Source organism: Eriocheir sinensis, chromosome 53 (genome assembly GCF_024679095.1).
Source record: "Eriocheir sinensis breed Jianghai 21 chromosome 53, ASM2467909v1, whole genome shotgun sequence".
NCBI lineage: Eukaryota > Metazoa > Arthropoda > Malacostraca > Decapoda > Varunidae > Eriocheir > Eriocheir sinensis.
In genome coordinates, this window is record NC_066561.1 from 5,691,939 (window position 1) to 5,706,520 (window position 14,582).

Sequence of the window (14,582 nt, forward strand, 5' to 3'; positions counted from 1 at the left end):
TATATCATGGCACAAATTTGGCCCGTCACTGCTACACGGTAAAGCCACAAATTTTGCCTGTCACTGCTACACGGTAAAGCCACAAATTTGGCCCGTCGCTGCTACACGGTAAAGCCACAAATTTGGCCCATCACTGCTACACGGTAAAGCCACAAATTTGGCCCATCACTGCTACACGGTAAAGCCACAAATTTGGCCCGTCACTGCTACACGGTAAAGCCACAAATTTGGCCCGTTGCTGCTACACGGTAAAGCCACAAATTTGGCCCGTCACTGCTACACGGTAAAGCCACAAATTTGGCCCGTTGCTGCTACACGGTAAAGCCACAAATTTGGCCCGTCACTGCTACACGGTAAAGCCACAAATTTGGCCCGTTGCTGCTACACGGTAAAGCCACAAATTTGGCCCGTCGCTGCTACCGGGTTAAAATTACGTCGTACCAGAATTAGGATAAAAAAAAGTCACTCACCACTTCCTGCACTAGTGAGACGAGTTCATGCAGACGCCGCCTGAGCTGGGCCACCTCCTCCCTGATCTGCGTGGTGTGCTGCTCGTATACCTCCTCCAGGGGCTTGAAGGTGTGCCCCGAGTGCGTGCCGCCCCACAGCGCACACTGGTGACAGATGCACTTCCCACATGTCCAACAGTACACACTCAGCTTCTCCTGGTGACGCTCACACCTACACGCATACAGACGCACATGAGAGAGAGGAACCTTCTTCTATGTAAGTTTATGGTGGGCATTTTCTTATTGTTTTGTCTCTGTTCTGTCTTGTTTAATGTAAAACAGAGAAAAGGAAAGACTAATTTGTACTTTGTTTTCATTCATTGTCTTGAAAAAGAAAATAAGGAAGACTAATGTATCCTTGTTTTTATTTATTGTCTTCTTTACTGTAAAAAAAAGGGAGAATAAGGAAGACTTAAGTTGTCGCTGTTTCCATCTATGATAAAGAATAAGGAGAATAAAGAATAAGGGAAATAAAGGGAATAAGGAGAATAAAGGGAATAAGGAGAATAAAGGGAATAAGGAGAATAAAGAATAAGGGAAATAAAGGGAATAAGGAGAATAAAGAATAAGGAGAATAAAGAATAAGGAGAATAAAGAATAAGGAGAATAAAGAATAAGGGAAATAAAGGGAATAAGGAGAATAAAGAATAAGGGAAATAAAGGGAATAAGGAGAATAAAGGGAATAAGGAGAATAAAGAATAAGGAGAATAAAGGGAATAAGGAGAATAAAGAATAAGGAGAATAAAGAGAACAAGAAAGACCAACTTGTCCTCATTTTTCATCAACGTATTTTCTCCTTTACTGTAAGAGCATAAAAAGGAAACACATACTTGTCCTTGTCCGTGTCGGGGGGCGGCGGCCTCACCCCCGCCTGCTGCAGGGTGTCCAGCTGCTGCGTCACCTCCTCCACCCAGCGGCAGTTGACCAGCTCGTGGAGGTGGAGGTTGGCGCGGCAGTGAGGGCATTGTGGCCGCTGCTCCGTCAGCCAGCGTCGGATGCACAGGTAACAGCAAAGCTTGGAGCAGTGAGGGCACAGGTGAGCGTCCTGCAGCTTCTCCATGCAGATGAAGCAGCGGAACACCTCAGCCAGGCTCTGCAAGGATGGGGAGGACAGGGTAAGAACACACATCATATCGTCACCTTCATAAACAAACCACCTGAGTCATTATTTTCTACTTTACAGGAAATCATAAGAGAAGTGTCATTATATTATTTGACTTAAGGTTTAGGGAGAAATGAAAAGGCTAATTCTAGAACACTCGAACGCTGAATGACGAAGGCAATTATACAAGAATGGGCGTCACGTGATGAGAAATTGATGTAAACAAAACCTGGAAATCACTGAAAAATGACTTAGGCAATTATTTTATGAGTGTGACGATATTTTACATGAAAGGAGCCTGTTGAAGGGCAAAGTATAGAATCAACAAGGAGGTCCACTGGTGTTGCTTATTCAAATAGTTTACAGTAAGAGTACCCAAACAAAATTCAAAGGCCAATGGAAAAGTATCTTGCTGCTACCCTTCCCTACTGAAAGTGTTTAAGTCAGAGGCATCCCGCTCCCATGCAAACCCTTCTTCCCTTTCCTTCCCTTCCTTCTCCTCTAATCTCTTTGCCTTCTCTTCTCTTTCATCCTCTCCTCTCCTCTCCCTTCTCTTTTCCTATCTTCCTTTCCCTTCATCTTATTCCCTCTTTCTCATTCCTTTCCATCATTCCTCTACTCTTTCTACTTGCTTCTGTTTACTGGAATTTGGTATGTTGGCACCGTAGACTTTACACAAACGTTTTTACTTTCATGGTAACGTATTTTAAAGCGAAGGCAACGCAAGGTCAAAATATCGTATACAAATAAATAAATAAAAATAATAACGACCTCTAAATAAAAACAACGAAAGGAGAGAGCACTATTATTGAATCTATATATAAAAACTCTAAAACCGATAACACTCAAGATCTCTGTCATGAAATACTGGGTCGTTTGTGTGTGTGTGTGTGTGTGTGTGTGTGTGTGTTCTCCTATAACAACACAGCGCCATCACCAACCACCAAAGCTAATTAGTGTGGAGTATTTAATGAGGCCGCTCCACCAGTCCACCATAACCACCACCACCACCCACGCCCTTCTTCCCTTCCCTTCCATCCCTCCCTTCCTTCTCCTCCTCTATCCACTGTCCTCCTATGCACTCCCTTCTTCCCTTCCCTTCCTTCTCCTCCTCTATTCCCTTCGTATACTTTCCTCTACTCTCCCTTCTCTTCTCTTATCTTCTTTCCTCCTTTCTCTCCTAATTTCCCCTCTTTTCCTTCATTTCATTCCCTCTTTCTCATTCCTCTGTTCTTTTTATTTTCTTCCATATTTTCTTTTCTCTTTCTTCTTTCTCGTCCAATCTTTCCCTTCCTTCCTTTTCTCCTCTCCTTCGCCTCGCCCCTTCTTTTTTTTCTCTCCCTTCATTCTTCTTTTTTGTTATGGTATCTTCCCTTCTATCGCTTTTTCCTCCTCTTCCTATCTTCCTTATACTTCCTCTCCTTCCCTTCCTTCCTTCCTTTCTGTTCCCTCCACGTCTCGATCATTCCCCTTTCTTAATTCCCTCCCTTTCTTGCTCTCCTCTTCTTTCCTTCTCTCCCTTTTATTCTTTTATTTTCTCTCTCCTTTTCACTCATTGCATTCTCCTCCTCTCCCTCACTTCCCATTCCTTCCCTTCCCCTTCTTCTTCTTTTTCTTTTTGTTATTTTCCTTCCCTTCGTCATTTCCTCCCCTCCTTATTTTCCCTTCCCTTCTTTTCTGTTTAATCTTCCTTCCCTTCGTCCTTTCCTCCTCTCCCTATCTTCCGTTTCCTTCTCTCCATTTCCCTCCCTTCACCTTCCCTTCTCCACCATTCCATCCTCTCTCTCCTCCCTTCCCTTCCCCCCCCTTCCCACGCACCGCTTGGCACCCTTCATAGCGGAGTGTGACCCTCTTCTACAGCCTATCATTACCATTATCACCATCATCATCGTTATTACAGTTTACAGACAGACGGACGGTGACGGGAACCAACGGGAAACGAACGCTGACCACTCCTTATGCTGACCACTCGACCACCGCATAACCAACAGATGTACCAGTAGTAGTAGTAGTAGTAGTAGTAGTAGTAGTAGTAGTGGTGGTGGTGGTTAGTAGAGCATGTGATTATAGCTTCAAATGTTCATCGTCCGCTTCCTCGACATATACTTTTAAGAGCCTTGGTTCGAGCCCCGCCCCAGCCAGCCCCGCCCCGCCCCGCCACGCCCCAAGGGAAAATATTGGCGTTCTATCCTTCACAACGCTTCCCTTCCCTTTCCTAATCTTCCTCAAGCCTCAATTTCCCCTCCTTCCCTTCACCATTCCCCCCCAACCATCGGCCTTTTCATAACAAGCCCCATCCTTTCTTTTCTGTTCCCTTCCTTTTCGACTTTCTCCCCTTCCTATCCTATTTTTTCTATTCCTGCCCTACCGTCCCCTCCTTCCCTTCACCATTCCCCCCCAACCATCGGCCTTTTCATAACAAGCCCCATCCTTCCTTTTCTGTTCCCTTCCTTTTCGACCTCCTTCCCTTCCTATCCTATTTTTTCTATTCCTTCCCTACCGTCCCCTCCTTCCCTTCACCATTCCCCCCCAACCATCGGCCTTTTCATAACAAGCCCCATCCTTCCTTTTCTGTTTCCAGCCCTTTCCTTCCTCACTCATTATGGATCTCCTTCCCTTCCTATCCTATTTTTTCTATTCCTTCACTACTGTCCCCTCCTTCCCTTCACCATTCCCCCCCAACCATCGGCCTTTTCATAACAAGCCCCATCCTTCCTTTTCTGTTCCCTTCCTTTTCGACCTTCTCCCCTTCATATCCTATTTTTTCTATTCCTGCCCTACCGTCCCCTCCTTCCCTTCACCATTCCCCCCCAACCATCGGCCTTTTCATAACAAGCCCCATTCTTCCTTTTCTGTTCCCTTCCTTTTCGACCTCCTTCCCTTCCTATCCTATTTGTTTTTCTATTCCTTCCCTCCCGTCCCCTCCTTCCCTTCACCATTCCCCCCCCAACCATCGGCCTTTTCATAACAAGCCCCATTCTCCCTTTTCTGTTTCCAGCCCTTTTCTTCCCCACTCATTTTGGACCTTCTCCCCTTCCTATCCTATTTTGTTCTATTCCTTTCCTCCCGTCCCCTCCTTCCCTTCCCTTTCACACTCAAACCCTCCCTCCCTCCTCTCCTTCTCTTCTTTTTCCTTCCCATTCTCACCTTCTTCCACTCCTTCCCTTCCCTTTATCATTCATCGTCTTTCCTTTTCATTCACAACTTTAACTTTTTCCCTTTTCCCTTTTCTCCTTTTCCAACCCTCATTTCTTTCCTCCCCATCCCCTCATTTTCCTACTCCAATCTTTTTCCTTCCCATCCCCAACTTTTCCTTTCCCCTTCCCTTCCCTTCCCTTCTCCCCTCTCTTCCCCTTCCCTCCGTTCACCCCCCGAGGTAACACATTCTGGATCACGGTCATTTTTTATTTCCTATAGATTTAAGTGTCCTGGGGAAGGCCTGGGGGAAGGGAGGGGAAGGAAAGGGGAAGGGAGGGGAAGGGAAGGTGAAGGAAGGGAGGAATAGGGAGAGAAGAAGAAAAGGAGAGCATGGGAAGGGAGGGGAGGGGATGGAAAACGAGGAAAGAGGAAGGGGAAGGAAGGGAGGAATAGGGAGATAAGAAGAAAAAGAAAGAAGGGGGAGAGAGAGAGAGAGAGAGAGAGAGAGAGGGAAAGAAGATAGGTAAAGGAAGAATAGAGAAAGGGAAGGGAGATAACAGGGAAAGAAGTAGGGAGAAGGGGAAGGGAGGGGATAGGTTTAAGAACAGGGAAAAAAGAGGGAGAATAGGAAATGAAGAAAAGGGGAAAGAGGGGAAGAAACTGAGAATGGGGAAGAAATGGAGGGATGGGAAAAGGAAGAAGAGAAGGGAGAGAAAAGATAATGAAGGAAAAGGAGATAAGAGGAGAGGTTGGAAGAATGAGAGAAAGGGAAGAAGAGAAGGGAGATAAAAGATAATGAAAGGAAAAGGAGATAAAGAAAGAGGTTGAAAGAATGAGGAAAAAATGAAGATGAAAAGAGAAGAGAGAAGGGAGACAAAGAAGGAAAATAGGAGAAAATGGAGAGATATTAGAAGCATAGAGGAAGGAATGGAGATAAAAAAGAGAAGGGAGATGGTGGATAAAGAAGGGAAGAAGAGAAGAGGGAGGTAATTATTAGTATAGAGAAAAAGGGAGAGAAAAAGAGAAGGGAAAAGGAAGACAAAGGGGAGATATTAGAAGCACAGAGGAAGAAATGGAGATAAAAAAAGAGAAGGAAGATAGTGGATAAAGAAGGGAAGAAGAGAAGAGGGAGATAATTATTAGTATAGAGAAAAATGGAGAGAAAAAGAGAAGAGAGAAGGGAGACAAGAAGAAAAGGGGAGATATTAGAAGCATAGAGAAGAAATGGAGATAAAAAAAAGAGAAGGAAGATAGCGGATAAAGAAGGAAATAGGAGAAAAGGAAAATATTAGAAGCATAAAAAAAATGAGGAAAAAAAAATCATAAAAATACACTTCAAACAAACACACACACACACACACATGAAAACCCTATGTATGTATGTATGTATGTATGTGTGTCTATATGTACGTTATTCACACTCGCTGCACACGCACACACACTCAGGTAAACACACTCAGGGAGAAAGTGTGTGTGTGTGTGTGTGTGTGTGTGTGTGTGTGTGTGTGTGTGTGTGTAGACATGGATGATAAACAAGGGGAGAAGAGAAAGACATAAAAAAGAAAGAGAAATAAACAGAACAAAAACAATAGACAAGGAAGGTTTCGGAGGAGGAGGAGGAGGAGGAGGAAGAAGAAGAGGAGAATATATGATAGTCCTTGAAGGCATTCGTGACCATCAAGAAGTCTAGTCTACTGTAAAGAACGAGGCCACAGTAGTAGTAGAAGTAGTAGTAGTAGTAGTAGTAGTAGTAGTAGTAGTAGTAGTAGTAGATGTAATTACTAAGTGCAAAGATGATGATAATGAGAAGAGGAGAGAGAGGGGGAATAAAAGGAAGAGGAGGAGGAAGAGAAGAGGAAAAAGAAGAAGAGGAGGAGGAGGAGGAGGGGCTTAATAAGGAAGTAATTACGTCATTAATCTCGCAAAGAAATGACAATTAACGAAACAAAAAAAGAAAAAAAGGACAGAATTTTTACTCCATTTTCTTTACGGAGGAGGAAGAGGAGGAGGAGGAGGAGGAGGAGGAGGAGGAGGAGGAAGACAATGGAAGAATATAGTCGAAATAAAAAAAATTAAAAAAAGAAGGGAGGAGAGAGAGAGAGAGAGAGAGAGAGAGAGAGAGAGAGAGAGAGAGAGAGAGAGAGAGGATGAATATGAAGCAACGAGGAAAATAAGAAAATAGCGAGACTAATTATATAACACCATGGGAGGAGGAGGAGGAGGAGGAGGAGGAGGAGGAAGATAAGTTAAAAGGATAATGACAGAAAAAGAGAAAAAAATAAAATGTGAGAAGATAAGAAGATAGAGGCGAAGAGGAGGAGGAGGAGGAGGAGGAGGAGGAGGAGGAGGAGGAGGAAGATAAGTTAAGAGGGTAATGACAGAAAAAGAAGATAAAAAAAAGTCAAGTCAGCGAGAAGATAAGAAGATACAGACGAAGAAGAGGAGGAGGAGGAGGAGGAGGAGGAGGAGTAAAAAATGCCTACATGTACGTATAACACACACACACACACACACACACACACACACACACACACACACACCAATAAGCTTTAATGTTACGTCACCGCAGCGGGAGGAGGAGGAGGAGGAGGAAGGAGAGGAGGAAGAGGAGAGAAAGGCAATGATGGAGGTAAAAAGACGTAATAGAGAAGAGGAGGAGGAGGAGGAAGAAGGAGAGGAGGAAGATGATGATGAATGTAAAAAGACGTAATAGAGAAGAGGAGGAGGAAGAAGAAGAAGAAGAAGAAGAAGAAGAAGAAGAAGAAGAAGGAGAAGAAAGATTGAAAGAGAGAAAAAAAGGGAATGCTAAAGTTAGGACGAAATAAAGAAGAGGAAGAAGAAGAGGAAGAAGAGGAGAAGAAGAAGAAGAAGAAGAAGAAGAAGAAAGATTGAAAGGGAGAAAAAAAGGGAATGCTAAAGTTAGGACACAATAAAAAAGAGGAGGAGGAGGAGGAGGAGGAGGAGGAGGAAGAAGAGGAGGAGGAGGAGGAGGTTCAACAGGTGACCTAGGCAAGTCTTGATTCACCTTAACTGTCTGTAATTTGATTTAATCCAATACTCTTCTCCTCCTCCTCCTCCTCCTCCTCTTCTTCTTCTTCCTCCTCCTCCTCACACAAGCACTTACTCCACTTCGTCTTCCTCCTCCTACCACTTATTCCTCTCCTCCTCTTCTTCCTCCTCCTCCTTTCTTTATTTTCTCTCTTCTCTTTCTTCTTCTTCTTCTTCTTCTGCTCCTCCTCCTCTTCCTCTTCTTCTTCCTCCTCACACAAGCACTTACTCCACTTCGTCTTCCTCCTCCTCCAACTTATTCCTCTCCTCTTCTTCCTCCTCCTCCTCCTTTCTTTACTTTCTCTCTTCTCCTTCTTCTTCTTCTTCTTCTTCTTCTGCTCCTCCTCCTCTTCCTCTTCCTCCTCCTCCTCACACAAGCACTTACTCCACTTCGTCTTCCACCTCCTCCAACTTATTCCTCTCTTCTTCCTCCTCCACCACATCCTTTCCCTAATTTCTTTTCTCCTTCTTCTTCTCCTCCTCCTCCTCTTCCTCTTCTTCCTCCTTACGCAAACACTTACTCCACTTCATCTTCCTCCTCCCCCAACTTATTCCTCTCTTCTTCTTCCTCCTCCTTTCCGTACTTTCCCTCTTCTTCTTCTCCTCCTCTTCTCTTCTTCTTCCACTTCTATTTCCTCCTCTTCATTTCTTTTACCTCCTTATCTTCCCTCTCATTGCCATTCCACGTTAACCTCTTCTTCTTCTTCTTCTTCTTCTTCTTCTTCTTCTTCTTCTTCTTCCTCCTCCTCCTCCTCTTCCACACGCGTGCCTCCCCTTTAAATCTTTCCACAATACTGTCACCACGAGAGAGAGAGAGAGAGAGAGAGAGAGAGAGAGAGAGAGAGAGAGATTGATTCACTCACAGATTTTCGATACAATGGAATTTCGACATAGAAGTAATCTCTCTCTCTCTCTCTCTCTCTCTCTCTCTCTCTCTCTCTGGAGTAACTTTTGGGAGCAGTGTTTTTTTTTCCTTCGCATAAAACTAAACTTCTCTCCTTCCTCCTCCTCCTCCTCTTCCTCCTACAGAGATGACGGAGGAGGAGGAGGAGGAGGAGGAGGAGGAAAATATGAACACAAGAACGTACGAATGAATGAATTGAGATGAATACTGATTTGAGGAAGAGGAAGAAGAGGAAGAGGAAGAAGAGGAGGAGGAAGAAGAAGAAGAGGAGGAGGAGGAGGAGGAGGAGGGAAAAATACGAAGAGGAATAAACAAAAAAAAAAAGAAACAAAATATAAACAAAGAATGAATGAATGAAGGGCAATATTGGCAAGAGGAGGAGGAAGAAGAGGAGGAGGAGGAAGAGGAGGAGGAGGAGGAGAACAGCAGGCGAGCGGCGGCATGTTACTGGGTTAGCATGTTAATGTTATGACCTGCCAGTGCCCTCCTCCTCCTCCTCCTCCTCCTCCTCCTCCTCTTCTTGTTTTTCTACCTCTTCTTTTTTTTTTCATTTTCTTCCTTTCTTCTTCTTCTTCTTCTTAGTCCATTAGTATTATTATTGTTGTTGTTGTTGTTGTTTTTCCTAATATTATTCAGTTCAGGTAAATTCAGTTTTTTTTTATAATTCTCTCTCTCTCTCTCTCTCTTCCTTCTTTCATTTATTTCCTCCTTTATTCCTGTCTTTCCTCCCTCCCTTCCTTTGCTTATTCCCTCCTTTATCCTTAAATACTTATTCATTTCCTCCCTTTATTTTCCCTTCTCTCTCTCCCTTCATTCTTTTCTTCCTCTATTCCTTCCTTCCTTAATTCCACCTTTCCTTCCTTCCTTCTCTCTATTCATTTCCTCTCTTTATTTTTCCTTCCCTCTCTCCCTTCATTCAATTCTTCCTCTATTCCTTCCATCCTTAATTCCCCCTTTTCTTCCTTCCTTCTCTCCCTCCTTCATTCTTTCCTTCCTTCTCTCTTCTTTCATTCATTTCCTACTTTTCATTCCTTCCATCCATTCTTTCCTTTTCACATTCCTTCCTTCCTTCCTTCCTTCTCTCTTCTTTCATTCATTTCCTCTTTTTCCTTCCTTCCCTCCTTCCTTCCTTTCTTTCCCTTCACATTCCTTCCTTCCTTCCCTCTCTCCATTCTTTCCCTTCACATTCCTTCCTTCCTTCCTTCTCTATTTCCAAGTTCCTCCTTTGTTTTATCTTCCTCGTTAAATTCGATTACACGACGACCATTGCCCTCTGTGTGTGTGTGTGTGTGTGTGTGTGTGTGTGTGTGTGTGTAGGTCAGGAGCCCGTACAAGTATGACACCACCACCACCACCACCAACAACAACAACAACAACAACAACAACATCAACAACAACAACGGAACTTCCACAGCAATCTCTCCACCTACTCCCACATTCCTCTTCCTCCTCCTCCACCTCCTCTTCCTCCTCCTCCTCCATTGCAACCACAAACAACCCAATTCAAACTAAAACCTGTAATCATCAACCACACACACACACACACACACACACACACACACACACACACACACACATTATCTTTTGTTATTTTTTTTTTACATCTTCCTCACTTTCTCATAACATTCTCTTACGTGTGTGTGTGAAAGTGTGTGTGTGACTGACAGGCACAAATAGTGACACACACACACACACACACACACACACACACACACACACACACACACACACACACACACACACGCAAGAATGTGGGACGTCTCAGGCTACTTTCTCACACACACACACACACACACACACACACACACACACACACACACACTCACTCACTCTCATTCTATCATCTGTCAATTCGTACATGTACATTCTCTCTCTCTCTCTCTCTTTCCTTCAATCTTTACTTTATTTCCCTTTCTCCTTTAATTTATCATCTTTCCTCCTCCTCTTCTTCTTCCTCTTCCCTTCCCTGATAATTTGTCCTTCCCTCCCTTTTCTCTCCGTTAGGTACAGGTTCCTCCTCCTCCTCCTCCTCCTCCTCTTCCTCTTCCTCCTCCTGCTGTCCTTCCATTCCTATCATTCCTTCTCTTCCTTCCACTTTATCCGCTTCCTTCTCTCCTCCTCCTCCTCCTCCTCCTCTTCTTCTTCCTTTCCCACCATCTGTCACCCACTTCCTTCCTCCCTCCTTTTCTTCCTCTCTCATCTCCTCCTTAAACACCTAATATTGCTAAAGTGAAGAGGAGGAGGAGGAGGAGGAGGAGGAGGAGGAGGAGGTTTATTAATTTTCAAGCATTTTTTTTCTCTTCTCCCAACCACGCATATGCATTTAGAGAGAGAGAGAGAGAGAGAGAGGGAACTTACGTGAATGGATCAAAGAGAAAAAAAAGTGCTATTGTTTTTGTTTATCGTTTGTTTGTTTGTTTGTTTTCTTCCTCTTGTGAAATTATAGTTGTATTCTCTCTCTCTCTCTCTCTCTCTCTCTCTCTCTCTCTCTCTCTCTCTCTCTCTCTCTCTCTCTCTCTCTCTCTCTCTACGGTTGAGCGAGAACGGATAAACACAATTGGTCTGTTATATCAGCCGTTCTCTCGACACACACACACACACACACACACACACACACACACACACACACGAGGATTTTAAGGCAACATTATTATTTTATTTACATTTATAATTTTCAAGGAATGAGAGGAGGAGGAGGAGGAGGAGGAGGAGGAGGAGAAGGAGGAGGAGGAGGAGGAGGAAAAAAAAATATGTATGTACTGGAAGGAAAATTGATATATACCTCACACACACACACACACACACACACACGAATTTACACACATCAAAAAAAAAAAAAAAAAAACGTACACACACCAAAAAAACGTACATAAACACACACACACACACACACACACACACACGAACACACTCACCTCCTGTACGTGAATGACCTTCCACGGACGATTGCTAAACACGTACTTCATCCTGGTGGTGCTTGTCCGTTTCTGGCCACGCACACTCACGCCCATGGTGCCACGTACACACACACGCACACACACACACACGTACACAGGGGTCAGGTCGGGTTAGGTTAGATTAGGTCACGTGACTTTGCGCTTTTTGGTTTGAGGTCAATTATGTTTTTTTTTTTTTTTATTTATATTCCTTTTATTTTCATTTTTCTCTTTTTTCTTTTTTTTTCATTCACATTATCGTTGTTTTTTCTCTTCTTCCTTTCTTCTTGTCTTCTTTTATCTCCTTTTCTTCTCCTTCTTTATTTCTCTTTCTCTTCTCTCCTTTTTTTCTCTTTTTTTTTCATTCACATTATCGTTGTTTTTTTCTTCTTTCTTTCTTCTTGTCTTCTTTTATCTCCTTTTCTTCTTCTTTATTTATCTTTCTCTTCTCTCCTTTCTTCTTTTTTTCATTCACATTATCGTTGTTTTTCTCTTCTTCCTTTCTTCTTGTCTTCTTTTATCTCTTCTTCTCCTTCTTTATCTCTCTCTCCTCTTCTCTCCTTTTTTTTTCTCTCTCTCTCCACTGTTTCTCCTTTCTCCTCCTTTCCTCTTCCTTCCTTTCTTCTATTATATTCTTCACTTAATTTTCTTCTTCCTTTTCTTCCTCTTTTCTTCACAATCACCACCGCTCCTTCCTTTCTTCTTTTCTCATTCTTTATTTCTTCCTTTCTTTATTTCTTTATTTACTTCTTCCTTTGTTTGTTTGTTTGTCTGTTCCTTCCACCCCAACACAAGAGGATGCCTATTCTTCGTGATATTGAAGTCTCTAGAGGAGGAGGAGGAAGAGGAGGAGGAGGAGGAGGAAGAGAGAAAAAAATGAATATAACAAAGGGAGGAAGATATAGAAGAAGAAAAGGAGGAGGAGGAGGAGGAAGAGGAGGAGAAGGAGATAGTAGAAGAGAGAAGGAGAAAGAGAGAAAGAATGAATATAACACAGGGAGGAAGAAATGGAAGAAGAGGAAGAGGAGGAGGAGGAGAAGAGGAAGGAATATAACAAGTGGAAGAGGAGGAGGAGGAGAAGTGGAAGAAGATAAAAAAATAAAAAAAACACGTGAGAAAGAAGTGGAGGAAGAGGAGGAGGAGGAGGTAGAGGAGATGAAGATGGAGGAGGAGAGGTGGAGAGATTACGGCACGTGGTGGAGGAGGTGGAGGAGGAGAGAGGCGGCGCGTGTTACCTGGCTCACCTCCACCTGAAGACTGTGTGTGTGTGTGTGTGTGTGTGTGTGTGTGTGTGTGTGTGTGTGTGGAAACGTTCACTCAAGATTACCTGCCTGCCTCCACCTCCTCCACCCCTTCCACTCCTTCTTCCGGCCCCTCCACTCTTTCTTCCACCCCCTCCACCCCTTCCACCTCCCTCCCCGTCTCCTTCATTCCCTTACTTCTTCTTTCATACGATTCATTCTTTTTTGTTTGTTTGTTTTTCCATCTTTATTTTCCTTTTTTCTTCCTTTATTTTCCTCTCTTCCTTTTTTTTCCTTCCTCAATATTTCATTCATTAATTTCTTCCCCTTTTTTCTCTTTTCCTTCCTTCCTTTTTTCTTCCTTTCTTCTTTTTTATCTTTCATATCTTCCTCTGTTCCTTCTTTTTTTCTTTCCTTTTATATAATTTACTTTCATTCGCTTCCTTTTTTTTCATTTCTCTCTCCGGTTTTACTTTCCTCCACTGGTCCTCCTCCTCCTCCTCCTCTTTTCCCCTTCTCTCCCTTCCTCCCATTCTTCTCTCCCTCTTTCTCTTCTTTCTTTTTCGATGTATTTTTTTCTTATATTTTATTTTAACCATTTCTTTCTTTCTTTCCTTCCTTCAGTTCTTTATTCCTTCATTCGTTTGTTCTTTCTTTCCTTTTTTTATTATTTTACAGTTACTCATTCTTCTCCTCCTCCTCCTCCTCTCTCCCTTCCTCCTCCTCCTCCTCCTCCTCCCCCTCTTCCCCTTCTCTCCCTTCCTCCTATTTGCCACCCATTCTTCTCTCCCTTTCTCTTCTCAAGTGAATAAAAAGACATTCAAACACTAGGAGAGATTACAATTCAAACACACACACACACACACACACACACACACACACACACACACACACACACCATTCCAGAACTGACCTAATTTTCCCAACATCCCCCTCGTTTTTTCCTTCCCTTAAATACCCTAAAAATTCTACCCTAAAAATACCCTACACCAACATTCTTATTTTTTTTTTACTCTTTGAAAACCCTAAAATTCTTCTTTATTCCCTAAAAATATCTGATACCAACATCCTTCGCTTTATTTTACCCTTTCCTTAAAATACCCTAAAAATTCTACCCTAAAAATAGCCTATACCAACATCCTTCGCTATTTTTTACCCTTTCCCTAAAATACCCTAAAAATTCTACGCTAAAAATACCCTATACCAACATCCTTCGCTTTTTTTTACCCTTTCCTTAAAATACCCTAAAAATTCTACCCTAAAAATACCCTATACCAACATCCTTCGCTTTTTTTTACCCTTTCCTTAAAATACCCTAAAAATTCTACCCTAAAAATACCCTATACCAACATCCTTCGCTTTTCTTTTATCCTTTCCCTAAAATACCCTAAAAAGTCTACCCTAAAAATACCCTATACCAACATCCTTCGCTTTTTTTTACCCTTTCCTTAAAATACCCTAAAAATACCCTATACCAACATTCTTCGCTTTTTTTTTACCCTTTCCTTAAAATACCCTAAAAATTCTACCCTAAAAATACCCTATACTACAATCCTTCGCTTTTTTCACCCTTTCCTTAAAATACCCTAAAAATTCTACCCTAAAAATACCCTATACCAACATTCTTCGTTTTTTTACCCTTTCCTTAAAATACCCTAAATTTTTTACCCTATATCCTTAAAATGCCATAAAAAAGACCTGAC

The 14,582-nt window shown here is 42.7% G+C and overlaps 1 protein-coding gene across 4 annotated transcripts in view; it reads right to left on the reverse strand.

The window, feature by feature from the left end:
• The window catches only part of LOC126983250 (E3 ubiquitin-protein ligase TRIM37-like), a 37,007-nt gene that overhangs the window by 13,039 nt on the left and 9,386 nt on the right, over positions 1-14,582 (reverse strand). For 3 of the 4 annotated variants that reach the window (XM_050835886.1, XM_050835885.1, XM_050835888.1), the window contains exons 1-3: positions 11,618-11,857; positions 1,341-1,603; positions 471-681 (exon numbers count right to left, since the gene is read on the reverse strand). In XM_050835886.1, coding sequence (XP_050691843.1) covers positions 471-681; positions 1,341-1,603; positions 11,618-11,713 — 570 coding nt within the window. In that variant the 5' untranslated portion in view covers positions 11,714-11,857. Of the gene's footprint in view, positions 1-470; positions 682-1,340; positions 1,604-11,617; positions 11,858-14,582 lie in introns of those variants that run through there. The other variant, XM_050835887.1, reaches the window with a different exon arrangement.